Source organism: Monocercomonoides exilis, assembly GCF_001643675.1.
Source record: "Monocercomonoides exilis strain PA203 chromosome Unknown scaffold13-1861174, whole genome shotgun sequence".
NCBI classification, from domain to species: Eukaryota; Preaxostyla; order Oxymonadida; family Polymastigidae; genus Monocercomonoides; species Monocercomonoides exilis.
The window spans coordinates 1,651,950-1,679,043 of record NW_027150558.1 but is presented as its reverse complement, the minus strand read 5'-3'; the positions used below and the strand labels follow the sequence as shown (position 1 = coordinate 1,679,043).

The 27,094-nt window shown below is 35.9% G+C and overlaps 8 protein-coding genes across 8 annotated transcripts; 5 read left to right on the top strand and 3 right to left on the bottom strand.

Annotated features, from left to right (window-relative positions):
• Positions 1–3,718, top strand: MONOS_12801 (uncharacterized protein; the record flags this gene model as incomplete). Its single annotated transcript, XM_067865449.1, has 1 exon — positions 1–3,718. The coding sequence occupies one exon, from the start codon at positions 1–3 to the stop codon at positions 3,154–3,156; it is 3,156 nt and encodes a 1,051-aa protein (XP_067730971.1). The 3' UTR covers positions 3,157–3,718.
• A 9,635-nt stretch (positions 3,719–13,353) lies between these two features.
• Positions 13,354–13,928, top strand: MONOS_12800 (uncharacterized protein; the record flags this gene model as incomplete). Its single annotated transcript, XM_067865448.1, has 2 exons — positions 13,354–13,368; positions 13,527–13,928. The coding sequence occupies 2 exons, from the start codon at positions 13,354–13,356 to the stop codon at positions 13,926–13,928; spliced, it is 417 nt and encodes a 138-aa protein (XP_067730970.1).
• Positions 13,929–15,452: 1,524 nt separating this feature from the next.
• On the top strand, positions 15,453–15,842 carry MONOS_12799 (uncharacterized protein; the record flags this gene model as incomplete). Its single annotated transcript, XM_067865445.1, has 1 exon — positions 15,453–15,842. One exon carries the CDS (start codon positions 15,453–15,455, stop codon positions 15,840–15,842), a length of 390 nt encoding a protein of 129 aa, XP_067730969.1.
• Positions 15,843–21,201: 5,359 nt separating this feature from the next.
• MONOS_12798 (uncharacterized protein) lies at positions 21,202–21,624 on the top strand (the record flags this gene model as incomplete). The annotated part of the gene is made up of 1 exon (XM_067865444.1): positions 21,202–21,624. One exon carries the CDS (start codon positions 21,202–21,204, stop codon positions 21,622–21,624), a length of 423 nt encoding a protein of 140 aa, XP_067730968.1.
• A 751-nt stretch (positions 21,625–22,375) lies between these two features.
• MONOS_12797 (uncharacterized protein) lies at positions 22,376–22,585 on the bottom strand (the record flags this gene model as incomplete). Its single annotated transcript, XM_067865443.1, has 1 exon — positions 22,376–22,585. The coding sequence occupies one exon, from the start codon at positions 22,583–22,585 to the stop codon at positions 22,376–22,378; it is 210 nt and encodes a 69-aa protein (XP_067730967.1).
• Positions 22,586–23,446: 861 nt separating this feature from the next.
• MONOS_12796 (uncharacterized protein) lies at positions 23,447–25,389 on the bottom strand (the record flags this gene model as incomplete). The annotated part of the gene is made up of 2 exons (XM_067865442.1): positions 23,447–24,913; positions 24,988–25,389. The coding sequence occupies 2 exons, from the start codon at positions 25,387–25,389 to the stop codon at positions 23,447–23,449; spliced, it is 1,869 nt and encodes a 622-aa protein (XP_067730966.1).
• A 202-nt stretch (positions 25,390–25,591) lies between these two features.
• On the top strand, positions 25,592–26,014 carry MONOS_12795 (uncharacterized protein; the record flags this gene model as incomplete). The annotated part of the gene is made up of 2 exons (XM_067865441.1): positions 25,592–25,817; positions 25,884–26,014. 2 exons carry the CDS (start codon positions 25,592–25,594, stop codon positions 26,012–26,014), a joined length of 357 nt encoding a protein of 118 aa, XP_067730965.1.
• A 168-nt stretch (positions 26,015–26,182) lies between these two features.
• MONOS_12794 (uncharacterized protein) lies at positions 26,183–26,524 on the bottom strand (the record flags this gene model as incomplete). The annotated part of the gene is made up of 1 exon (XM_067865440.1): positions 26,183–26,524. The coding sequence occupies one exon, from the start codon at positions 26,522–26,524 to the stop codon at positions 26,183–26,185; it is 342 nt and encodes a 113-aa protein (XP_067730964.1).
• Between the last annotated feature and the right edge of the window lie 570 nt (positions 26,525–27,094).

Genomic DNA, 27,094 nt, shown 5'->3' with positions numbered 1-27,094 from the left:
ATGGCGTATAAAAATAAAAGAGGAAGAACTTCGATGTTATCGGTTTTTTTGATCAAATGGGCTTTAAATGCGGTATTTGTTTGTGTTTGCTTGGATTCCCGCTTGGAACAAAACGGATTTGGGCAGAGCGCGATTGTTAACTTTTCGGAGGATAAATTAAAGAGTTGCTGGTTCAGCTTAAATAACAGCACAATCGAGCTGCGATGCATGTTAATGGAAGTTTCAAGCACGGGCTCCGTTCTGCATGTGGATAAAGAAAGCACAAGTGTTTTGAAGAATGTTCCGATTTTGGTGGATTCGGAAAAGGCGGATTCACTGTTTTACTCGCAAGGAGTTGTCCATCTGGGCAATGTCAGCGTTTCTCCTGCACAAAAATCTTCGAGTCTTCAATGCAGCATGTTCCGCTCAGATAGTTATGGAATTTTTTCGATTTCAGAAAGTTTGATCCGATCTGCAGGAATATTATCATCTTCGTTTGCCTTTTCCGGACGCTCCTCATTTCTGGATGTTTCTCGGTGCACCTTTAGCAATTTTTCAGTGAACAAAAAAGAAGATCGCACGAAAAAATTCAGGAGCAGTTTTTGCGAAGTTATATCGATGAGTGGATGCTATTTCGATAAAGTTGATGATCCGGTTGACGGAAGTGTTATTCCTCATTTTGAGAACACAATTTCGTATATGGCGCGAAATAACACATTTTTTGAATGCCAACGAGGATTGTTAAATCGGAAAACGAATGAACCAATAATTGGAAAATCTTTCGATACCAGACATGTACCAACAGTTGGAATCACTGAAGTGATTCTTGAGGACTGCGATTGGCAAAAATCTGAAGCATATCAAGTCGATGGAGGAGCTTTCTATTGCTTAAGCTCTTCCGTCACATTGAAAATGACAAATTGCTATTTCAACCAATGCAAAACAGTGTACAATATACGTGGAAGTGGTGGGGCTGTGGCTGTTCGTGCAGCTAAATCATTGTTTCTTTTCTCTTGCACATTTTATCAATGTGTGACAGAAGGAGGATATGGAGGAGGGCTTATTTCACAAGAAGTGACTGGATGTCATGTTGTCTCGGGATGCACATTTGACGGTTGCAGAGCAAGCTACGGAGGTGGGCTATACATAACTTACAGTGGAGAATGCTCATCAAGGGTTTGCAACCAGTATTCTTCAACGGCAGTTAGCAATTTGGAGAAGACAAATGATGGGAACGAAGAATGTGAAAATGCAGTTTTCGAGTGCACTTTTTCTGAGTGCGTTGCTGAAGTCCTTGGAGGAGGAATGGAAATAGAAAGAATAAAGAGCATAAGTGTTACGGATTTACTGTTTGGTGAATGTACTTCAAATCGAGGAGGCGGGCTGTTTTTCCTTCTCAATACAAATCTCTATGGATATGTGACTTCAGGTGTATCTTATTCCTTCTTCGATAGGTGCTCTGCTTCAAGCAAAATTGCTCATGATGCGTATCTTATTGATAAATGGAATATGATTAAGGCATTATTTTGGGACTGCGTAAGCCGATCAGATACTCCTTTGGAAAATCGAGTCTATTTGGTTAAAGAAGTTGGTAACAATGAAGATCATACAGAATGGATTCCAATTGTTGAGTATGGACCACCAAGTCGTGTATCGTCCACCGGAACTGATAAGGAAAACTGCAACAAGTTCCCCAACTCATGTTCATCTATTGGATATCTTTTAAGCAAAACATCTGAAAGTGATATTTATATTGAACTCCAGGGATCTTCTCCGGTTCTTGGAATCGAATCTTTGAATGGAATTGATGTTGGGTCAAAAATAGTGGAAATCAGAGGAAAGTTTGATACCCCAAGAAGAAACTATCTTGGAATTCCTCAGATGGCTGCAGACAAATACTATTTCAATGTTGGAGCAGGCAAGCTGAAGTTGAACACTTTTTATCTGCAGATTCTATATGTGGAATCTTCGATGGCTGCTCTCAGCGGAACAGGAGAACTCACATTGCTGTCGATCTGGATCAATGGCGACTCTGCAAAAAAGTACACGAATCCGCTGATTCTGGCGACCGGAGGAACACTGAAGTTGGAGAACATCACCGTGGATTATTTAACGCCAGCGAGCGGAACCACTTATTTGTTATCATTGACAAACGCAGCAACGACAATCTTATCTTGCACCATTCAGACGGGAATAAAAGGAGTTCTCACAGAAAGTGATGTTGGAGATGACGATGAGTTCATGTGCAAATATGAGACAGGCACGATTGCTATCTCTGGAGGCACTGCAACTATTAACAACAGCACGATCAAATCAAACTCGTGGGGAGGACTCAAGGTTGATGGTGCCCAAGTCACTCTGATTGACTCAACAATCGCAGACAACACTATTTCTTACGAATCGATGAAAGGAGAAAGAAATGTTGTTTGTGGTGGTGGTGGTGCAATCGAGCTACATGCAACAAGCGCCTATTATATTAATGAAGTTCAACATTGGCTTAATAAAGGATGCACATTTAGCGGGAACCTCACTCAGATCACTTCATCGTATTTAAATCCTCGTATTAGTGACATTATTTTGAAGAATACAACAACTGCGACAAAATATGAGGTTTCAATATATGGACATGATTTTCTGTCATGTGCAGTTAAAGTGGAAGGGAAGAGAGAAAGCGACTCGGAAAATGACTTTGTGATTGCTGATGAAATATCATTTAACGGGATGGATAGAATCTACGCTGTGTTCAATTTTCCTGAAAGCAGCAATACACCCAGCTCGAATTCCTTTGAAGGAATCGATGCAGAGCCGTTTGCAGAAAAAAAAGAGAAAACATTTTTTGGAAATCTCCCTGAGATCATGATCAGATTGAAGTATGTGAAAGCGCCGAATCTGACTGGGAGCTCGATTTGGGATTCTGCTGAACTTGTTGCAACAAATTGGACAAAGTCTCAAACAAACAATGTTACAAATGGCACTGGAACAGAAAAGCCAATTGACGATGAACCATTCCCTCTTTTTCCTGTTATAGCAATAAGTGCAGGAAGCGTTGTTGTAATTGTTCTGATTGTCATTTGCTGTTGTTGCTGCTGCCATCATAAGTGCTGTTGCCAAAAGAAAAAGCAGAAGGAGAAAAAATTAAAAAGGAAAGATAGGTCAAAAGATATTGAGTTAAACTAGTAAACTCAAAACACACAATTTTTTGAAAATTTAAAACTATAATCTTGTTTTATTGAATATTATTCCTATATATTTTAAGCATTTTGCATTTTAGGAATATGTGTATGTCAGCTTTTGTGTAATTGTTGCGTGTGCAGATGTTGGAGCGCACACTTTTGTGCAAATAGCTTCAAGAATCTTTATTTTGACAATTTCAGATTTTTTTAAGCCAGTTTATTGTTTTTTTTTAAACATTGTTTTACAACTTTTTTTTCAGGTTTTGTTTTATTTAATTTTTTTTTTCAAGGTATACGAGAACATTTTGCAAATAATCGTATATCTCAATTGAATTATCACTCTTAATTGGATGGCTAGTGATTCTTTAAGGCTCATTTAAAGTTTCATGTGATAATATTCATTGGGAATGGCCGAGTGATTTCAGTTATTTCTATTTATAATTATTAAAATGTCTTATTTTTCAATTTTTATTTCTTCAACATTTTTTGATAAAGTTTTTTCATTAAAAGTGGAGTAAATTCTAGCTTTTCTGAAATAAACAACGAATTGATCCAAACTTTTTCAATAATTTCATCACAATAGGTCTTGCATTCCCATGCAAAAAAATACAGAAAATTTAAAAAATTGAGAAATGTTATTGAATGTGAAGAATGGAAAAAATTTTTGAAAGCAAAATATTTCGTCCCATATCTAACATTATTGCATGGAACAAAATTCAAAAGAAAAAATTTGTTCCAAATTAATAATAAGTTTGGACAAAAACAAAGAAATCTTTTATTTCATTTTTTCATTTTTTGAAATGATAATTCAGAAATTTTGGTGTCAAAACAAAAAAAGACCTTTTTCGCATCTATCTATGATATTTGCAAAGAATAAGTGATTGTGAATTTGAAAGAAATTATTTGATTTGATTGTATCAAATATGATTAAACTCAACCAGAATCTTGATCATTTTTAAAATTCGTTATATACCACTTACGATCGACATAATTTTGTTTGTTTTTTATCGTTTGAAATTTGCATTTTGAGGTATTTTGACATTCTTCAAACGAATTATTTATGTTTTTTTCGTTCTTTTTGCTTTCTATCAGATTTAATAACTGTATCTGATTCTGATAGAATCAGTTAAACAAAAACTATTTTTTGAGAACGCAGCTGATTGTCAAAACTATTTAAAACAACAATTCATTCCCATTTTTATCTTGTTTCAATTTTTTCAACTTTCGTTTTTTTGAATGTCACTTCGAATAAACATCAAAACTGCAATATGGACTAAAAAGATTTTTATTCTTTATTTTTAGAAACTTCAGAATTTTTTTCTAGAAAAGAAAGCTGTTAATAACGAATGATTATTATTTATAAATAATTTGAAACATGTCATTAAAAACGAATGAATGAGACGAAGATAAAAAAAAGCACTGAGAACAACATTCAACGTATTTTATTGCGAATTAAAAACAGGAAATTGAATTCTCTCTTGAGACGGAGTTACAAATGAAGCTAAAGAACCCAAAGAAATGTTTCTTTCGTTCTCGGAGCTCATTTGAGATTTAAACGGTGATTGATTCGAAGATGGTGGATTCAATGAAGGAATTGACTTTGAAGATGATAATATTGATGTTGATTGAGAAGAATCTGATTTTGAAGAATCTGCCAAAATCGAAAAATCAGAAGATTGAATTGTTTCAAAATTTGCAGACGATGATGAAAATGATATTGAAGGATAAGTTGAGTTTGATGATGATGATGATGATGATGATGAAACAGAAGAAATCGATGAAGATATCGATTGCGATAATCAAATATTAATTAAATCGTCTGAAGAGAGACTAACAGAGTCCCATTGCATCAGTAGACACCAAGAGTGAAAATTATCTGTTTTTTGTTGTTCGTTATCTTCTTTTTGTCTTTCCTTATTCAAAATTTCAGCTCTTCTCTCGTTTCTTTCACTTGTCACTTTCTGAAATTTATATATTCTTCTTTCTTTCGCAAGCTGCCTCTGTTAATCTTATTGATTTTTAACAGAATCATCTATAATCAATTATCATGGTTAAATGAAAATTGAAAAAATAATTTCCAAAATGAAAAACTCAATAATGGTAAAATAACGAAAAATAAGCCTCTTATTTCCTCGATATTAATAGAAATGTTGGGTTCCATGGAAGTTCCAGGATTGAGTCTATTCTTCAATTTGGTCATGAATCTTTCATTCGCCCTTCTTTTTGCTTCTTTCTTTTCAGCATTTTCCCTTATAATATCATTCAAAATTCAAGTATCTACTTCAGAATCTCTTAATGTCAGTGGATTATGTAGAATATGAAAATTTGTTAGATAACAGGCAATCAAAAAATGTTCAGAAACTTTTGATTCATCAAAAACAAACGGACGACGAATAATTGTGAACAAAGTTTTTTACCTTCCAAAAAATCTTTCAACAATAACTCTATGAGAAGCCAACTCTGGAGTACAAACATGTTTTGTAATAATTGCTTCTAGTTCGGGCTTTGCACCGATGTGTGCTGAATCTGCCAGAATTTTTGCCCCTCCAAGTTGAGATTGGAAAGTTGGATAATGATCCTTAAATATGGTGAAGTTATGAGTTGAACATGTGTACACAGAACTTACAGTGCTGACAGTTCCCAATCTGGGATTGACACCCACCTCCGATTTTACACAAAACATATGATGCTTTCCATTGAAATATTTTTTTCAATATTCCAATTTTCCTCCTGGGCGATTAATTGGAATTACCGTTCAATCAACAACAACTCCTACATTTTCATGTCCTTTTTTACTTTCTGGTCTGAATGAAATGAACAATTATGAAAGTTGATTTTTCAATTTTTCAACAAAAGAATGAAGAAGATGAACTGTTAACGTTTGAGATGAATGTCTTGGCTTTGCAAGAAAATGAGTTAATGTGCAAGATCCATGATAAAGAAAGTCGAGAAGGAAAAAGAGCTGTTCTTCAAGAGAATTAATTGCTTTTTTTCTTCCTCGTTGTGGGTGTGAATAATCGGAAAGAAGACACAAAAGAATGTAGAATTCTGAACGAGCAAATCCCGTCAGTCGAAAAAATGCAATTGATGGGTCTGTAAATATTTTTAATGCTAAATCTTTAATCCTTCGAGGAACTGAATCTTCTTCATCCTGATATTGATTTGGAATTGTAGTTCTTTGCTCCAAATGTAGGTTAGGTTAAGGGACCTGCGACCCGAATCTAGAGTACTATTCGTTGTAATTTGTACGTTTTAGCAAAATAATTCCCACACACATCAGTGACGCACGGAGTGATGATAACATACATGTTGTTCAAAAAATCCTTGAACGCCTTGTTGATGGAGGATGTGATGTTTTGTGGTGATGTGGAATTTTCCAGGTTACCCAAATTTCCAACTTTTCAAAAGCCATTGGAATACTCGTAAATAGAGAAAAATGTCAGTTTGACATTAGTCTGACGATGAAGAATATAATATTTCACATCAATGCATGTGATTTTCAACAATTACAATTAATTGAATCAAATAGAAATTGAATATTTCTTTTGAGTTTTTCAACAGTTTTTATAATGGTTTTCTGATTCATCATGTTTTTCAACCAAAGATAATTATATGTCAATAGCTGATATCACAATAGAATATTTGTTTGTTTTTTTAATGATTAAAATTAATCACGTATGAAATGTGTCTCATACAGTAAGCCTGTCTGACTTGACAAGTTTTTTTTGTGTTAGTGACAAACTGACGGACGAGTCATTTTGACGTGTCATTTCCCATATTTTTTAAATATATTCCCTGTTCATTTTTAAAAATTTTTATAGAATGTTATATGAATTCCATAAAAGAAATCTTAGTATTTTTTTTATTTTTGACAAATTTTTGATCAAATTTGTCACAAAGTGTCAGTTGCGGAAATATTATTGAATTTATTTTTGAATTCATTTTCTTTGAAACATTTGTTGTAAATGATCGTTCATTGTTCACAAATGAGCTGAATTTTTGTATTTTATTTTATTTGCAATTAATTGTTTCAGAAATAATCAATTATTAGCTTCGAATTCAGAAAAAATATTCATTCTATGAGTTTCGGACTTTCTGTTGCAGAAGAGCAATCAGAATATGACGAATAAGAAGAAACACGAAATAAGAAAGCTGTTAACTTTGTTGAAATCGGATCTTCATCTTCTTCTCAGTGAATACTCTGAAGCGTTCAGGATAATCACTCAATTGACTATTTAAACAAGGATGATTCCGTTGAAAATGAAGATTATGTAATTTTCACGGGAACAAATGAAAAGCTACAGATCATTCAGGAAATTTCAAACGAGAAAGAGGATTATGCTGCAGATCAAGTGGACTTATCAATAACATCAAATTGGAATACGAGAATATTCGAATTATTTTATATATTCATCAATATTTCATTTGCATAGTTCAGTGAAGGAATAAAAGTAAAATTTGTATCATTATTCAAAACTCATGCACCTACGACAATGCCGATTTGTTTCCTGGAGAGTTAAACAATTTACAATGTTCATATGGCATTTTGGATTAAATGGAAGCTATTTGCGCTAATTGTTTCTATCACCTTGTTACAGTACCTAACAGTGAATATGAATGTGAACAACCTTTTCCCAGACAATAACTCATTGCAGGTGATCAACGACATTCGCTTTCTTTTGAATCGCTTTGATAGTTGCATTTTTGAAGAATAACTATTATTGTTCACTCTTTTTTGCATTAAAAAATCATTGTTTTCTATTTTTCACTCTCTCCAAATGATAGAGTTATTTCATATTTCATTTCATAGTAATGAAAAAAAGAATTCTGAATAATTGAAAACTATTCTGAACTTTTTGCCATATAATATTTGAAAAAATTAGGTAAAAATAATTCAGATAGTTGAGAGAATACAATGCAAATAAAACATGAGGAGTATTATTTCGAATTTATCAACAACGCTTGTTCTTTTTGGAAAGCCGGCTGATTGTTTATTTTCACTTAATAATGAATGCAAGTCCCAAAGTCGGAAAACGAAAATGTTTGATTTTAAATAACAAAAAACTATGTGCTAATGCGAATGTGTTGAAGTTTGCTTTTGAACGAGATTGCTGAGAAAGCACTTCATAATGCGGTACTTAAGATGGAGGATGTGGTTCTGTTGCTCGCAGAGATTGAATTGAAGGTGAAGGAAGATGAGAAGAGAATGATGAAGAAGGATGAAATGGTATGAAAGGAAGTTATCACTGAGAGCACAGGGAGTTTGTGGAAAGAATCAAAGAGAAACAGAGAAAGCAAAAAGAAGCGACAGCATTTCTGGTTTTGGAGGCTCTTGAAATAGGAAGGCTGAGACTTGTAAAGGCGGAGGCCGAGGTGATAAAATCACAAAATAAATCACCATCCACCGAAATAAGATTCCTCAGTATATGTCCAGGCAAAGGTATTTAACAGGGGCAAAAGAAAGAAGATAATAATGTGGCATCAGCAGAAACGGAAGAAGTGTTTGACTTCATGACTTTAGGTGAAAGTGTTGTTCTTAAGCTTAAGAATTCAAGACATCTGTGAAAGTCAACGAACTGTTTGTCCATTATTGAGGAATAATGGAGAGAGGAGAGAAATGATGAGATGGAATAAAAGAAGAAAGGATAAATTGAAGAGTTAGAGGAAGAGGTTGAGTGTAAAGAGGATAAACAAGGAGTGCAAGGTGTGATGCATTCTGGAGTGAAATAATTGTTGACTGGGTGAAAGTTAAATTTTCCTGATGACATAAAAATAAACAGAAGGATGGCTTTGATGAAAAGAAGAAGAAGAAGAAGTGATATAAAAATCCGGGAGTGACATTTTCATCGAATCCAAAAAGGAAAGCAGAGGAGAATGAGAATGAGAACGATAAAATGAACAACTGGAAGGGTATTGTGTTGAGTTGAACGTTGTTGAGCTAACATATCAAATTGAACCGAATGAAGAAGTGAGCTTTGAACAATTCAAAGAATTGGTGGATTTTAAATATTGTGTTGACTCAATCGACTCTGAGTTATGCTTTCGACAGCTGCCAGTATTTCTTCCTCAAATGCCACTTCTATTCCTTCAGTCATTATCTTCATTGCACAGGTCTGCCTATTCACTTTCCATCAATTGAATTGTTCTTTCTTCCACTGATTCTTCCATCGCTGCTTCAATATTTATTAGGCTCCCAACTTTCAACTTTCCATTCAGATGGAAGGAAAAGTAGGGGGGAAATTTTGACAACAACAGTTTGTTGAAAAAAAGAGGCACAAAAAAAAAAAGAAAAAAATAATGGTGAATAAAATGGAACAATAATTGTTTTTGATTAAAGAACATATTAAATACTTTAAGAAATTAATATTCTCACTTTCTTCCACAGAGCAATCGAATATCCATTAACACTTCATTGTATCTATTTCCTGAAATATTCGTATATGCGAGTAAATGATTCACATTCAGACATATTTGTAACACTTCTATCCTTTCTGTTTATAATGCTGTGCAAAGAAAATACCTGTTTTCGTTCCATTGATCCTTCGCTGCTGAATGTGTTCTGCTTCGAATTCAGATGACTCTTCATTTCTTTCAGTTCCTTCATTTCTTTCTTTCTTTTTCTTTTTATGTTTGTCTTTATTTTTTGTTCTTCTGGCTTTTCATCGAATTTTCATTTGAAATAAATTCTGCCGGTGATTTAGAATGTGAAAAAGAACAAATAATATTGAATACAACCTCTCTGTTCATTCATTCGTTGTTTCTTTTTTAATAAAAAATGGATATATCCATTATTTTAATGGAAACATATTTCATCAATGTCTGTTTCAAATTTTACTCTCATCTTTCTTGTTTGCTTGTTGATTGTTTTTTTCGAAAGGTCTGATTGATTTCATTTTAAATGATTTAGCTTTATGCTCAATTGTCGCTGTATATTTTGATTTGATTCAATAATGAAGGAATCTTTTAAAAATAGGTTGGTTTTTTTCATAATAATCTTCTTGATACAACTTTCCCACAAGATTTTTGAAAATAAGAAAATTTATGTTTTTAAAATTGAATTTTGTAAAAAATAAATAATTTCAAACCTTTATTGATTATTCATTCCAGAAGAAGTGTATGATCAATCGCGTCAACATGTAATTCAGAATAAGCCAATATTTCACAATAACTATTTTAATCAGAGTTAACAATTTCGAAATGAAATTGATTCAGCTAAGAGAATAGCTCATTTTGGTGAAAGCTGTTGAATATAAAAAAACAATAGTAATCATTTAATAATTAAGTTATAATAAAATGATAAACCAACTATTTTGAAAAGATAAACGGTTTATTGATATTTGTAAGTTATTGCATGAATAAACACCTTTTAAGATTCATCATTTTATGTAATAAATAAAAAAATAAAGAAAAAATTTAATTTTTCATATGCGGAAGGATGTGGATAAATATTCTCCGATTTAACAAAAATGAATACCATTCGATAATTTTGATTACACACAAGCAGTAAATTTTCCACAAGATAGTTTTTCAAGATGGTAGAACGAATGGAAGAATGTATTTCTTTTTGAGTGTTTTGAACTAGTGAATTTATTTTGAGAATTGGTGGGCGAAAGCACAGAAAGAAATGTCAACTGAAATAATCAACATAACAAAATAAATTATTGCTTTTGGATAAATTATTGAGTAATTATTGAAAATCTTTAATAATTTATTTTGGCACGTTTTGATCGAAAATTTTTTGCATCTAAGCTTTGAAATATCACAAATAAAATTGCAACCAAAACTCTCTCACTTTATAAAATCTATCGTACATTTTTTTTTTTTTTTTTTTTTTTTTTTTTTTTTTTTTTTTTTTTTTTTTTTTTTTTTTTTTGAGTGACGGACGAGGTTAAAAGCGATTTGTCAGGTCAGAAAGGCTTATCATACAGATGAATAAAAGTATAAAAATATTGTTTGCGAACGGTTCATTTTTTCTCTATCTTCATGATCTCATCCTATAATAATAATAATAAACGTGCAAATCAATATTTGATGCTTATCTCGTCAATACCAGACACATGAGGCATATGGGGTGGAGAAGGGATAGAAGAGGATTATTTGTTGCAGAGGGAAGGAGTTGAGTATTTTTGAGAAGGTAATATAGTAAATATGAAGAGAAGTGGCTGAGGATGGTGAGGAAGATATTTGAGACAAATTGGAGAAATGGAATTTGGAAGAGAAGGAAAAGAGGGCAAAAGCGGGACAGAAGAAGAATATTCTGAAATGTTCAAATGGAAAAGGGTGTTTTTTTAGAAGAAAAGATTTTATGGAAGAGACTGTGAAAGATGAAGAAAAGGAGGGGATTGATATTTTCTGATGATTTTGTGAGCTGAATGGAAGAGGAAAATGGAAAGGAATGGAAATTAAGAAATATTAATATTTTCTATTTTTGAGAGGAATGGAGAGGAAATCGCAAAAAGAAAGGGAATTGACTTTGAAGAAATACAGCAAGATTGATTTTCAAAAATCTGTTCGTCACAAATATTGTGATTGAGTTTTTCAAACCAATCTGAAGTGAATGCATTAAATGAAACATTTTGGCCAATCAACAACATCACGCAAATTATTCTCAACATCGTAAATATCGTTCGACTGATTTCACATTTCTCTTTCTGCTCTCTTTCTTTATCTTCTTCGTCTTCTTCGTCTTCTTCGTCTTCTTCGTCTTCTTCGTCTTCTTCGTCTTCTTCGTCTTCTTCGTCTTCTTCGTCTTCTTCGTCTTCTTCGTCTTCTTCGTCTTCTTCGTCTTCTTCGTCTTCTTCGTCTTCTTCGTCTTCTTCGTCTTCTTCGTCTTCTTCGTCTTCTTCGTCTTCTTCGTCTTCTTCGTCTTCTTCGTCTTCTTCGTCTTCTTCGTCTTCTTCGTCTTCTTCGTCTTCTTCGTCTTCTTCGTCTTCTTCGTCTTCTTCGTCTTCTTCGTCTTCTTCGTCTTCTTCGTCTTCTTCGTCTTCTTCGTCTTCTTCGTCTTCTTCGTCTTCTTCGTCTTCTTCGTCTTCTTCGTCTTCTTCGTCTTCTTCGTCTTCTTCGTCTTCTTCGTCTTCTTCGTCTTCTTCGTCTTCTTCGTCTTCTTCGTCTTCTTCGTCTTCTTCGTCTTCTTCGTCTTCTTCGTCTTCTTCGTCTTCTTCGTCTTCTTCGTCTTCTTCGTCTTCTTCGTCTTCTTCGTCTTCTTCGTCTTCTTCGTCTTCTTCGTCTTCTTCGTCTTCTTCGTCTTCTTCGTCTTCTTCGTCTTCTTCGTCTTCTTCGTCTTCTTCGTCTTCTTCGTCTTCTTCGTCTTCTTCGTCTTCTTCGTCTTCTTCGTCTTCTTCGTCTTCTTCGTCTTCTTCGTCTTCTTCGTCTTCTTCGTCTTCTTCGTCTTCTTCGTCTTCTTCGTCTTCTTCGTCTTCTTCGTCTTCTTCGTCTTCTTCGTCTTCTTCGTCTTCTTCGTCTTCTTCGTCTTCTTCGTCTTCTTCGTCTTCTTCGTCTTCTTCGTCTTCTTCGTCTTCTTCGTCTTCTTCGTCTTCTTCGTCTTCTTCGTCTTCTTCGTCTTCTTCGTCTTCTTCGTCTTCTTCGTCTTCTTCGTCTTCTTCGTCTTCTTCGTCTTCTTCGTCTTCTTCGTCTTCTTCGTCTTCTTCGTCTTCTTCGTCTTCTTCGTCTTCTTCGTCTTCTTCGTCTTCTTCGTCTTCTTCGTCTTCTTCGTCTTCTTCGTCTTCTTCGTCTTCTTCGTCTTCTTCGTCTTCTTCGTCTTCTTCGTCTTCTTCGTCTTCTTCGTCTTCTTCGTCTTCTTCGTCTTCTTCGTCTTCTTCGTCTTCTTCGTCTTCTTCGTCTTCTTCGTCTTCTTCGTCTTCTTCGTCTTCTTCGTCTTCTTCGCCTTCTTCGTCTTCTTCGTCTTCTTCGCCTTCTTCGTCTTCTTCGCATTCTTCGCCTTCTTTTATTTCTTTAGCTTTTTCATTTATATTTTTTTAGTTATTTTTTCTCACATCGTGTTGGATCATTCCATCGAACTTCAGATGCAATAAGCTGTTCAATCAGCAGATAGTTTTCACCTATAAAAAATTATTTTATTCGATTTCCCTGATCTCAACAGCAACATCATCGCTTTCGATGCCTTCTGCAGCTTCGCTGGATGTTCATCAAAACTTCTTTCCTCTTTAACAATAAAGCATTTCGCTCTGCCTTAGCATTTCGAATGGCTTCCGCGTTGGTTCTGAACCGAATGGGGTGAATAGGAGTGGAAGGTGGAAAACGCTGCCAGGCACATTGCGTTTATCCTCTCATTTTGTGACGCCGCCAAGAAGCGAAGAGAAAGGAGAACTAGTTAAAATTGAAGAGGCAAAGAATGTGGATTTCAGACGCAAATAGAGAGCCGAGCGTAGGAAAGGGTATCGATTGGAAGAGCCAAAGGCGAAGACGAAGACGGAGGAGAAGGAGAAAGACAAGTTTTTCCCACAACAAGTTGACGCGTTCGACACAAGGCTTGCACAGGCACAGCAGAAAGAAGGTGGAGAGAAGAGTGGAGGTGATGATGATGACAATGATGAACTGCGGCAGTGGCTTTGCTTATTCGACAGCGCACTCTCATCTGCCCAGCTGCACACTCAAAACGCTGCATCATCATCAGCAATTGCCACTCCTCCTTTTTCTCCCTTGCATCACACACAATTATCTGCCCCTTCTGTTCTTGTTGGAACTCCGCCAAGCATCTCACGCCTTCATCTCCAGCTACAGACACATCTTCTCTCGCACAGAAGTCCTTCGACATGACAAGCACAAGCTCTGCCTCTTCCTCTCCTTGTTCTTCTATTTCTTCCTTCTCACTTCCATTACATGTGCGATTCTTGGGAAAAGAAGATTGGGCAATGAAGGCGTGTTTGTAAGCAGCATCATGTCATCAATGAGGGATGTGCTTGATCAGCTGAAGATGGTGCTGAACTATGCAGCGTATGTGGCAAGCCAGGGGATTCGGGTGGGTGGTGAGAAGGATGAGAAGGGAGGAAGAGGTGTTTGACAGAGACATAAGAAAGGCTCAGAAAGAATGTTTCTCAAAAGAGAAGATGAAAGGAGCGGAGGCGAAGAATTAATCAATAACAATTTAAACCACAAATTGTTTTGATTTCTTCCTGAAATCAAAAATCTAAGAAGTATTCAGAAGCAAATTATCGAAACACCAATAACTTTTCCAGGATTTTCATTTACCAACTATCATCTTTATTCACTTCTTCTTCTTCAACTTCCTCATCATTATCTTCATTCAGTTCTTCTTCCTCCTCCTTGTCTCCTACTGCCTCTTCTCGCTCCTCAAGAACTGCTGGCTCAATCGCTGATGGTTACAAAACCACTTCCTCCATCATCAACCCCCATTTCCACATCGCCTTCTCCCTTGCTTCTTCCTCTCATTACATGCTGCCATCCCTCGATCCATCATCTCATCGTCTATCTTCGTTATAAAACGTATCGACTGCGGTGATAAAAAACTCCATCAACACTATCGTAGATAGAAGCAACGAAGGGGCAAACAGATTATAACCTTCAAGAACACATTCACAACCACTGGAGAAAAGATCTGCTTTCTCCCAAACAGTATTAACCAACACTGCAATCGAAAAAATCTTCACCATCAGCGAAACAGAAAGCATCTCCGAAAGCACCACATATCAGGCACACACAACAACATCACTCAGCATATTGCGTATTACCACAACATATACACGCAACAGCAGCAACAGCGACAGCAGACACAGTGGCATGCGACTCATATTCACCTCAGTCGCCTTTCTATTTCTTCCATTACTGCTGCCGACGCGTATGATGCTTCCAAGACCGATGCATCGGTAGGATCAATCTCAGGCGCTGATGACAAAGATGAAGATGAAGATGACTGACCATCCCCTGCTGCCTTCTTCTCTTCGCTTCTTCTCCTACTGAATGGCAAAGCCGACTGGCACACTGCTTCAGTTGAAAAAAGAAAAAGAATGAAGAATGAAGAAGAAGAGTCAGACGAAGTGGAAGAAGAAGAGGAAGAAGAAGTGGAAGAAGAGCATCTATTAAAGTTCGAGAATAATTTAGATGTTCATTTATTCAAAGCGAATATTCCGAAAGAGACGATTAAAGATATATCAAAAATCTGATAAATCCGCACATTTTGTGAGAAAATTGAGGAATACGATGTTTCTTTCTGCACAATAATTGAAAGATCTTCCTGGTTACCATTCTTCCTGCATCTTCACAAGTCAATCTGTTTATCATTTGCAGTGAAATTAATAACCAACAATATTTCAATCATATCTAATGGCAAAATATGCTTTTTCCTCCTCCTCCTCTTCTTCTTCTCCAGCTTCTTTTGATTCTTCTTCTTCGTTCTTCATTCACCTTTTCAATAATACTGAACTGGCTGATATTTACGAAAGGAAAGCGTTCGCCTGCGGAAGTTTGCTGATTTCTGTGTTCCAAGATGACGCTGCTCATGGAACAGCTGGACTTGTTAAAGGAGTCGAGGGAAAGGGGGTTAATGAGAGAAGTGAGGTGGAATATACAGAGGTTGTGAAAGATGAGACTGGAAACGAAGGTGTGGTAGAGGAAGAAGGAGCTGGTAGAAAGGAAATGATAACAAAGAAAATGAACGAAGCGAATTCGCTGAAAAAGCTTAATAGGTTCATTATTCGTGTGAGAAGCGATTGAGCAGTGTTATGAAACATTTACTAGGAAAATATTGGAGATTAAAGAAGAAAACATGTGCACCATTTTCAAATGGGGGATTCAGATGAGGAAGAGCTGAAACAAAAGGAAGAAAATCAGCGGATGGAGAAAGATGTTAGAAATTTGTTCATTGGAAGAATAAGGAGAGAAAAGAAGAGATTGATTCAGTTGTTATCATCGATTATTGATCCACAAACATTTCTTATTCATTCATTGGAGCAATTCAGCTGGACAGTTGGAACTGAGAATTGGAGATACTGTTTTTTCTGAAAAAATTTTAAACGCATTGTATTTTCTTTTGAATAATAAATGCATACACATTAATAACCATCTATTTTGTTCTGTTAATATTAATTTTCTTAATAAGTTTTGTTTTAACAATTATGAAATGACTATTTTCCTTTAGAAGTTAGATTTTTCTATTTTTTAAACTTTTAAAGAAACTTGATCAATACAATATTTTTAATTTTAATAAAAAAGGTATGATTTTATGTATTTATGAATAAAACAAACATTTGAAAGGCATAAAGATACAATATGGTATTCACTGAAATAGAAAAAAATTTATATGGCATGATTTCATCTATTATATCATTGTTTTTTATGCTAATGATTTTGTGCGGAAACGTTTTCTCATGAAGTCGAAATAATTAGAAAAATCAAGTGTTTTTAATTATTAATGGGATTCGATCAAAAAATTATTAATTGGAAAATAATGCATTAAATCGAGATCCGATCGTGCAAAAGATGAAAAAACGATTTTAATGATTGAGATGTTTATTTAGGAGATGGAGATAGTGAAAATTGCATCAAAATGCATTTTTTAGTTGAAATTCGAATTACGAAAAAATAGAAAAGATTTATTTTTTATTTTTTGTCAAATACACATTTCCGCAAACTTTTATCATACAACATGTTCTTTAAACAACAAATGTGTTCAGAATATAGTGTTATAAGTGAAATTTGCAAAATGCTATATTGTACTATTATGCCCATTTGAAATTATTTTTGAAGATAAATATTCACGAAAAATCATTTTTTGTTGAATGATCAAAAAATACCACAATAGTTTTTATTTTATCGATTTTTGATCTTTTATTATGATGTTAAAAAAAAAAAAAAAAAAAAAAAAAAAAAAAAAAAAAAAAAAAAAAAAAAAAAAAAATCACCCATGTGCTAGATCCATGATAAAGAAAGTCGAGAAGGAAAAAGAGCTGTTCTTCAAGAGAATTAATTGCTTTTTTTCTTCCTCGTTGTGGGTGTGAATAATCGGAAAGAAGACACAAAAGAATGTAGAATTCTGAACGAGCAAATCCCGTCAGTCGAAAAAATGCAATTGATGGGTCTGTAAATATTTTTAATGCTAAATCTTTAATCCTTCGAGGAACTGAATCTTCTTCATCCTGATATTGATTTGGAATTGTAGTTCTTTGCTCCAAATGCTCCAAAATTGATAATAAAGGATTTTGAGGAATGATATAATTTCAGAAATATTTATTAATAACAATTTTGACCATTATTTCAATTTTTCTTAAATGAGCATTATCCTCGAATATCTGAATTATGAATTGAGTCAATCAAAACTGATTTGATTTCAGATAAATAGAATTAATTCGATATATTTTATTTTGAATATATTCAAATTGAAATGCTTTTATAAATATAGAACAGTTTAAGCATGTGTTACACTAAATAAAAATTGTGCTTATGGTTGTCAGCGACAAAACGGAAATGTAAGTAAATAAAAGTTACAAACTTTTCAAGTACAGTGAAGCTCGGTTATAATTTCATCTGTTATAATCACACTGAAATCGTGAATAATCACAAATTTTTGAAAATTAATGGGTATTTTTCTGTATATTTTGAAATATTTGTAAAAATGAAAATTGTTTTTTCTTCTTTATGATAAACAATATTTTTCATTAAAACAATATAAATTGAAAAATCGATTTAAACGTGTGGATTATACCTGTGCGACAAGTGGCAATTTTTGTCAGTTACTGACACAGGTGACCGACATGCTCATTTTTTTCATTTGATCACAAATCATTTTATTTTTAAAAAATCTTTTTTTCAATTCTTTTTTGAAATAAATATGTGAAATTATGCTATTTTCAAATAATGATGATTTTTGAATTGGTTTAAAGCATTTATTTAAGAAAAATTTGAAACGGAAATATCGGTGACAAAAGTTCATAATGGTTTAGTGACAAGATCAGTGAAACTTGGATTTTAAAAAGCCACTGGAAGTCATTTCTGTCACTGACAATACGTTTTGTCAATGAAATAAGCACGTTCGAAAAAGAAACAGAATAACAAAATAACTTGTCGAGCATATGAAATGTTTGAGATTTCGTTTCTCTATATATTTCAACCATAACTTTTCGTTTGATATTAGATAATCCTTCTTTTTTAATGAAAGAACCAAATATATATAAACAAAAAAGAACTGAAGATTATTTGCTGAAAGATTGTTTTCACGAATTATTGTTTGAAGATGTGCATATTTGTTATTTTTGTGATTTCATCACTCTTTGTTTGATTGTTTTGTTTTGCATTTTCCTTCATATGATGTAAATTTCATCCCAGAAAAACACGTAAATAACATATTTAAAATGTTGGTTACAAAGTTTTTGATGTTTGTTTCACATCTTCAATTAAATAGCGGATAAAAATGAAATTCAAAAAGGAACTGTTTCTTGCATCTTAAAAACGTTATTGCTGAATAACTGAAGTTTTTATCTGAGCAAAGAAGATATAGTTGCTTGATGAGAGTGATTGATGCGATTTGCACAAATGCAACAAGATAACAGAATTGATTTTGATAATTGAACAGTATTTTGAAATTTCATTCTTTTGAATTTAAAATATCCCATGAAATCGATGAAATAATGTCTTGCAATGTTTTTCAGGAGCTTGCAATTTATAAAAACTTTATGATATTTGACAAATTGAAGTATTGCTTAAATATCCATTCAACAGTTCAAGTCTGATTCCTCCTGTCACTTGATTTACGAGCTCTACGGCTTTTCATCCTCGCTCTTCTTCATATTTGAAGATCTATTTTCTTTCTAGATTTTTTCCATCTTATTTTTATTTAATGTTATTTTTTGATTACACAATGATTGTTGAAGAATTGATGAAAACGTCTGGACAAAACAAAACTCTTTCACATTGCAGAATAATTTCGGATATGTTAAATGATTGAATATTTCGAGAAATGAGAGGCAGCTGGATATAATGAAAGAAAGATAATTGATTTGTTATGTGTTATCAGCATATTGAAGCAACAAGTTCAATTAGGAAGTATTCAAAGAAGAAAAGAAAAGAATAAAATAATTACGGCTTCTTTTTATTTAACTCCTTAATTAAAGCAGTCAGGTTTCACTTCATTTTAAAGAAATTATTTTAAAATTAAAAACTTTATAAAATCCTCAAGTGCATGTTTTCAAATTTGTGAAATGAATACAAAAGATATAAAAATTTGGAGTTTCAGTTCAAATTGAAAAGAATTTGGTTTTTCAATCACAAAATATTTATAAATATCGAATGATGTATTATCAAAATATTTTCTGTTTTGAAAATCAAATGTTCCATGAGAGCTTATGATAAAGTCCTCGTATCCTTTCTCTTTTATCTTTCCAATTATCTTTCTTTTCAGATCTATTCTTTTCTCTTCATTCACTCCGTTATCTGACTTTTCATTAAACCATCCTGAAATATTTAAAATGGAATGCAAACATATCCTCATCATATAATCAACAGTTGTAGGCTGCTGAATCTCCTCCGAAAGTGGATTAATTGCACATCCTTTCTGCATGTTATCAATTACCACTATTCTATTTTCCGCTGCTTCTTTAAATGAATAAAGACAATAAACTTGATTTTCTGTTCAATCATCTCATGATGCTTGCAACACGAGAGCTTTGCCAAATACAAGCTTTGCACGTTCTCCGTTCCATAACTTGTGCAAGCATTAGAATTCATTAATTGAAGTCATTCATCTCCTGATAATATGCACCTCTATTCATCCATTTTCTTCTTCCTTTCAACAATAAATTTCTCAAATCTTTTGTGTAATGAGGATTCTTCAAAACTATCAATACTTGAATCTTTCTGTGAAGCGTAATATTAGACATGCTTCAACAACAGAGTGACATTTTCTATGAATAATACATTTTCTTCGATAAATTTGTTAATTTTGTCAAACAGTTCTTCCATAAAAATCGATTTAAATTCCTCTTCGCGCATCCCTTCCATTTATTCGCTCATTTCTTCAATTTTCTTTATTTGCACAACCTTATAACAATGTTCAAGGCTTAAAAATTATTCATCAAAATAAAATTTAACAAATAATACATTATTCAAGAATTTGAGTAATAATTTATACACACCACTGAATTTTCATCTCGAATATATCTTCTGCTTTTTTTTATCAGTGGATTTCAATGGGAAAACAATTCCCTTCCATCATTGGAATTGAATTCGTTCAAGCTTAAATAAAATGAATCGCAGTTTAATTGTATATGGGTGATTTTTTTTGATATCATAAAAAATTACGAAGTTTGATCAAAAAATTATTTTATTAAGGGTTTGGTTTATAAGAAAATATTTCAGAAAAAAATTTGCGAAAATATGCATTAATATATAATTATAATTATTAATTTGTTGATTTTAATTTGATTTTAATTGTTTTTATTACAAAATTTGAAGAAAACATAAAAAATTAATAGAAAATATCGATAATTCAATAAACAGAACGATACAAATGTTCACTGGTATTTTAAACGTGAAAACAATAATAACAATATGAAATCAATCAATTTTTTATTTAAAAAAACTAGTTTTATGATGTTAATGCAAAGTAATTTATAAATTGACTATGAAGATCTTGAAACATTTATAGAAAACGAATAATTTTCATTAACACATATAGAAAAATATGATGGAAGCACATAATATTTGTCGAATAAACAATTATTCATTGTTAATAATTGTATTTAAATTAATAATTCTTTAAATTAGTTATTTAAATTAATTGATCAAAGCTATTGAAAAAAATTACAAAAGAAACAATATGATATTTAAGAATTTCTCATTCAGACACTTTTTAATCTTCCACAGAACGAAAATCTTCACTTGAACTTTTTCTTTTTCCCCTCTCTCAATCCTTCATCATCTTCCTCGTCTTTCATCCTTCATCCTGATACTACCTCCTCAGTTGCTCGGCTTTTGCAGGCTGCTCTTTTTATATGCAGACTCCACAAACACCTTTTTCATATGCAACTGTGGAAGCTGTTGAAGTGCGTGTGTCTTATAACAACTGCGCCCTCTCCTTTTCATGTATATTGTGTCAGTTTCTGCATCCACTTCCTCTGAACTCAAATCCCTCTCAGTCTCGTTTTCTTTGATCACTGTCGCTGCCCTCGATGTTGTCAGCCCACCCACACTGGCCGGAAAGACTGTCTCGAGGTTGGCGGCCACAGACATAAGAAAAGTCTTCGCTTTGGACTTTGCCAACATCACCAACATCGTGCTGTCATGCAACGGGACAGTTCAAGCGGGAAAGCGGAGAGGAGATGTGCTGAAGACTGTGCTGCCGAGGCGTAAGTGTTCACCAGTTGCGCGCATTGATTTGCATCCTCATCCAGTGCATCATCACTTGCTCAACAAACAGCGACTGCCTCTTTCTCGACTGCTCCCACAAAGCTGTCGCATCTGCCAACCCCGTTTCCATCCTCGCTCTCCGCTAAGCCTTGAATAACGCCTTTGCGGGCAAGTGCATCTTTCTCCAGTGCTGCAGCATCCAAGCCCAAACAACGAGTTCCTCTTTTTCCTTCACTTTTTCCAACTCTCTCTCGTCACAGAAGCCTCCTTTTGCGACATCAACTCCTCCCGTCCCGGCCTCAACTTCTATGCCGGTCACAATCTCATCCTCTTCTTCTTCTACTGCGTCCAACAGATATTCGTCGATCAAGCCACCAGATCATCCGCTTGCCCATTATCCTCTGCATCGATAACACTCGTCAATATCTTTTGGATCTCCTCCTTCTCTTTCGAAGCCCATATCTCTCTTTCCATAATCCGATTCTGGTTTATCTCCAGAAGTCTTGATCTTGTTCATTTGAACACCATCAGTTGGCTTCCGTTGTGTTTCTCAATGGCTGCATCATCCTTTAAGCCACCTCTGCTTCAATTGTTCCTTCGAATTATCCCTTTTTTCTCCTTCCAACCAACATGTCTGCCTCAACTCAAAACTGCTTTGTGCCTGCAAAAACACCACTCACCTCTCCAACGCACCTGTTCATCCCTTTCGCCTCTTTCCTTATGCTTCTTGTACTCTCACTGCTTACTCCCTTAATCTCTTCCACATCAACCTCTCAGTTCTCAAAGTTGCTTCAACTTTGCTTATGCTTGACGATGAATCAATAAGCATCTTCGAACATCTTTTTATAACAGTCCTCGCCATTGTTAGCAAAAGCATAGTTTTTCTTTATCTTTCTGGAATAAAAATGTCAGAAATCTCCTTCATCATGATGCGCTTTATCTTTACTATCATTTTTCTCGGCCAGCTCTGTCGAAGCATGCTCGAAGGCCACTTTCAACTCACCAACGACAGCCTCTCCATCCTGAATTACCCCTCCACCTTCCACAACAGCAACTGCTCTAACTTTTGTGTACTCCTCATTGCCTAACCCTGGAAAGGCTCCTGAATGCTCTTTCATTTACTCACATAGAAACGAAACGGTGGATATTCTTTCCTCTGCTTCGCCAATCAATTCCCTTCCATGATGATTGTTGCAATGCTCCAAAGAGCATATGAAAAAGAAGAAACGGACGGAATGGTTCTGACATTCAACGAACTCTTCTTGTTCGATGTCGCGTACTGTTGCTGTTCGTCGACGTCTTTTCTTCAAACTTCTCTCCATTTCTATTTAACTTTTTCATTTATCAATATCTTCATTTTTTTCTTTCAAATTTCCAATCATCATTTATTGACAAAACAAATTCTTCTTCTCTTTATCTTCATTCTCTTCATTCACTTATCATCTTCTTTTCATTTTTTTTAAAGAAGTTGATTTCTTCATAAATTCCATTCTTTTTAATTTCTGCTGTTATCCATTATGAAGATGCAAAAAATGAAGAAATACGATAAGAAAAAGAAGAAAAAGAAGTAGTAGTGGTAGAAGTGAAATAGAAAGAGGAAGAGGAAGAAGAAGAAGAAGAAGAAGGCAAAGAAGAATGTGAAGAAGAAGAAGAAGAAGAAGAAGAAGCGTAGAAAAAGAAATATCCAAGAAGGAGAAAGAAGGAGAAGAAGAAGAAGAAGGTGAAGAAGAAGGTGAAGAAGAAGGTGAAGAAGAAGGTGAAGAAGAAGAAAAGGAAGAAGAAGAAGAATAAATTGAAGAAGAAGAAGAATAAATTGAAGAAGAAGAAGAAGAAGAAGAAGAAGCAGAGAATGAGGCATTGAGTGTGCCAGCAGCAGCTGAGGCTGTTGAGAAAGCATCGACTGAACGGCTAGCTGTCTGCACACTCCGACGAGAATTCCGCGATGCGGCAGTGATCGCTCTTCTTTCCTCTCTTCTTTCTCATCTTCTGCTTTGTCTGCTGATATTCTCAACTTCTTCTTCTTCTAAACTTCTTTCTCTTTCTCCCTCATTTTCAATTTCAATATCGTCTCTTTCTTCTCTTTCGTTTGAACTTCCTTCGTCATTATCGTTGTCATTATCTTCTTCATTCTCTTCATTTTCAGCTTCTTCTGAATCCAGCGGTGTTATATGCTTTCTATTTAAGCTGCTTTTGATGTCTGCAGGAATGAGTTCTGGAGGGGTTGGGGAAGCGATCTGGGCGATGAAGGGATTATTTTCTGAAGTTGCATTATTTTGAGCAAAATTCGAAGGAGATAGCGGACTTGGGCTGAATACGTGCTTTCTATCTGAATCTATGGAAGTTTCTCTCATATCACCTTCTTTATTATTATCATCCACTTCTTTGTTACTTCCTTCTTCTTCTCCTTCCTCTTTCCTCTTCTTCGCATACGCCTCCCCTCCCATTCTTGTCATCTTCAGCACGATCCCAAAGATATCCATCTCCACCAGCTGCTTTCTAAAAGCCCTGCTAATCTCACACACAACCGCCACAAAACTCAGCACATTCGCCAAGTTAATTCCCTCCATCGTCTCCAGCAGCTGCGGAACAACAGAAGAGAGCAAGATATGTGTGGAAGGCCAGGAGGGGAAACTGATTCTGATAGAAGACAAAGAATGTGCTATGCGTCTGTCTTGCTTGGCAAAGTGGGTTAAGGCGCGGGCGGCGTAGACGAGAGGAGGAGTTGGGTAGAGGCGGAGGTAGGCGTTGGGGCTGGTGGAGGAGAGGGAAGAGAGAGAGGTGAGGGAAGGGAACTTGGTGAAAAAGAGGGATATGAGAAGGCGGATGAAGCAGGTGCCGGAGTCGAAGTGAAGTTTTTGGTCGGAAGAGGAATATGAAGAGGGAAAGTGAAAGGGAGAGGAAGAAGAAGAATACATTGCTTCCGTCGCATTTGCTGCTGATGCTATTCTTCCACTCCCACTCCCACCAGGAGAAGAAGCCAGAGAAAAGAAAAACGACGCCCTTTCCTCCGGTTTCTGGTACAGCTGCAGCGCAATCCTGTCTTCCATCACATCTTCTGCTCCAAATCCCAGTTCAGCAAAGGTCGAAATGCAAGCAACAGCCAAAGAGACTGTGCGTGGCGTGTGCGTGAGCGGGTTGATCAGCTTCAGCATCGACTCGAACGTGAACGAGCACATCCTAACTGCCAGCATTTCGCAGGGGCAGCCAAACCGCTCTCCATTATATTCCCTCCTTCGTGTGATAGAAGTGATGGCGCTATCAGCGTCAGGCCGGTTGTGTATCGTGCCCAGCATCACCACAAAGAACTGCAGGGCGTTAAAGATAAGCTCATCTGGAACTGATCTCAGCCCTGCAGACGCCCACTCGATGGCTCTGAGGGAATCCAGCGACAGACGCTCGCTTTCTCCCCTCTTCGCTGCCTCCAACAGGATCTGCAGGACGGTTGTCTGAAGAGCTGTGATTGGGATACCAATGAAAGGAGCATGCGAGGCATTGCAACTGAAATGTGCTCAAAGCTGACAGCAGACGATGCAAACAGCGCGACAAGCGAGGCGGAGAGGGAGCGGTCGACCTCGCAGTACCTCTTCATCTGCTCTGCATTCAGTAGCTCAGGAAAGATCGGGTTCCACAAGTCGAAGTACTTTGAGGGCGGGTGAGTTTCAGCCAGGCGGTTGAGGGCGAGCAAAGCAGCGTGCTGGACAGTGGGGGAACTGATGCGCAGGCATTCTTTTGCCCATTTGGCTCCTGTGATGTCAGGGTCGTCGATGCTGTCGCCGCCGCTGAAGAAAGAGGCTAAGACGTCTGTGGTAGCAGAGCTGAGGTGGCAGTTGCTGTTCCCACAGAATGTGCAGATGAGGAAGAGGCAGTTGCGCACGTGGAGGGTCACAAACTGTTTTAATCTTTCTCTTTCTGACAGGGTCATTTTTCGCACACGCGCGGGGGAGGCGGCGGGGGAAATAGAGAGGAGACAGAAGGCGCAGGAAACGAGTGAATTTGCGTGCCTGGTGTGAGAAGAGAAGATGGCGACACAATAGGAAGTGCAGAACACCCAAGTGAATAGGATAAGTTGGAGTGATAAATCCACCTTCGCTCTGCGTCTGAGAGACGGGAATCAAGTTCGTTCAATGCCAGACGCTGCAGAAGAGCTGCTTCTGAGTCTTCGGCTGTGCCAAATTCTTTCATTGAATCACCTTCTATTGAAAGGAGGAGAAGAAGAAGAAGATGATGATAAAGGTGTTATTTCTGTTATTGAAGAAGAAGGAGTAGGAGGAGGTGAAGAAGAAGAAGAAGAAGAAGATTATGAATTAGATTGTAGCTGTGAGATAAGCAGAGCAAGTAGGACAGTTGCAGGTGAAGATAAAAGAATATCCTTTGAAAAAAAGAAAGAATTTTGAAAAAATAGACTTCGCGTCGTAGAATTCTCAGGAATTGCTCCAGATGGGGGAGAAAAGAAAAAGAAAAAGATACCCGTTCACGACTCTGAAGTGGGAGAGAATGAGTCGAAGGAAAAGGGAGGAAAACTGAGGATGGAGAATTTTTTGATGTGAATGACGGAGAAGAGGGAGAAGGAGAGGGAGATTGCGAAAGAGAAGAGAGAGGTAACTGAAAGGAGGTGACGCTTGTCTGAAGCTGATGTGGAAGAATTGCTGAGAATTAGTCTTTCTTTATCTGATAGGGAAGTTCTCCTCTTCTTCCACTTGCTGTTCCTTATGCATTTATCGCATGCCAACAGAAGTTGTATTAGCTTCATCAGCAGCAGAATTTGAAGATCCACTCAGGTCCAGTGCATCTGTTGCAATATTCGATGCCAATGAAGTTGACTGAGACTCAGATGTTTGCTGAGAAGATGCAAAAGAGGAAGGTGTGACTTGTTGTGTGAATGAAGCACCAACGGCCTTTAACCGCTGAATGAGAAAGGAAGAAATGGACATCGAAGGAGAAGAAGAATGTTTCTGGTTTTGGTGCATCTCGAATATGGCTGATATTTTGTGGAACAAGACATCCTTCACCATCAGCCTGTGAACAGCGGTTGCAACAGCAGTGAGTGCAGTGCGCATGGCCAGCAGACAAAGCAGCAGGCGATTGGACTAGGCGGCAGAAGGGCTAATGGGCTGAGTGGAGAATGAGATGATAGCAGGTGTTGTGATGGAGGATTACATGGACTGAGAAATAGAAAAAGAAGTGACGCAGGATGTGAATAAAGAAGGGATGGAGAACACGGAAGATGAAGTGAAAGATACTGAAAGAATCTTTGAAGGCAGAGTGCGGACGATTGAAGTGAGCAAATGAAAAAGCGGGAGAGGGAACATGTTGACAAGAGGCACCCATGAAAACTTGAGAGAAGAAGGCAGAGTCGAATATTGCTCTTCTTTCTGTGTCCGTTCAATACGCAGCAGAGCAAACTGAAAAGATGGATTTGTCAGTTCGAGTAGAATTTCTCCGATGGATGGGACATATGCCGTTCTTTGAGGAGGAACTAAAATTGTATTTTCTGAGGCAGACAGCAGAAGTTGTTGGTTTTTGAAAAAGACAGACGAAGCAAACAATAGTGGGTCAAGCAGAATATTCGCATTGATTGCATATAACTCTCTTTCCATTGCATCCAAAGAGAAGTTATTGTCGTCATT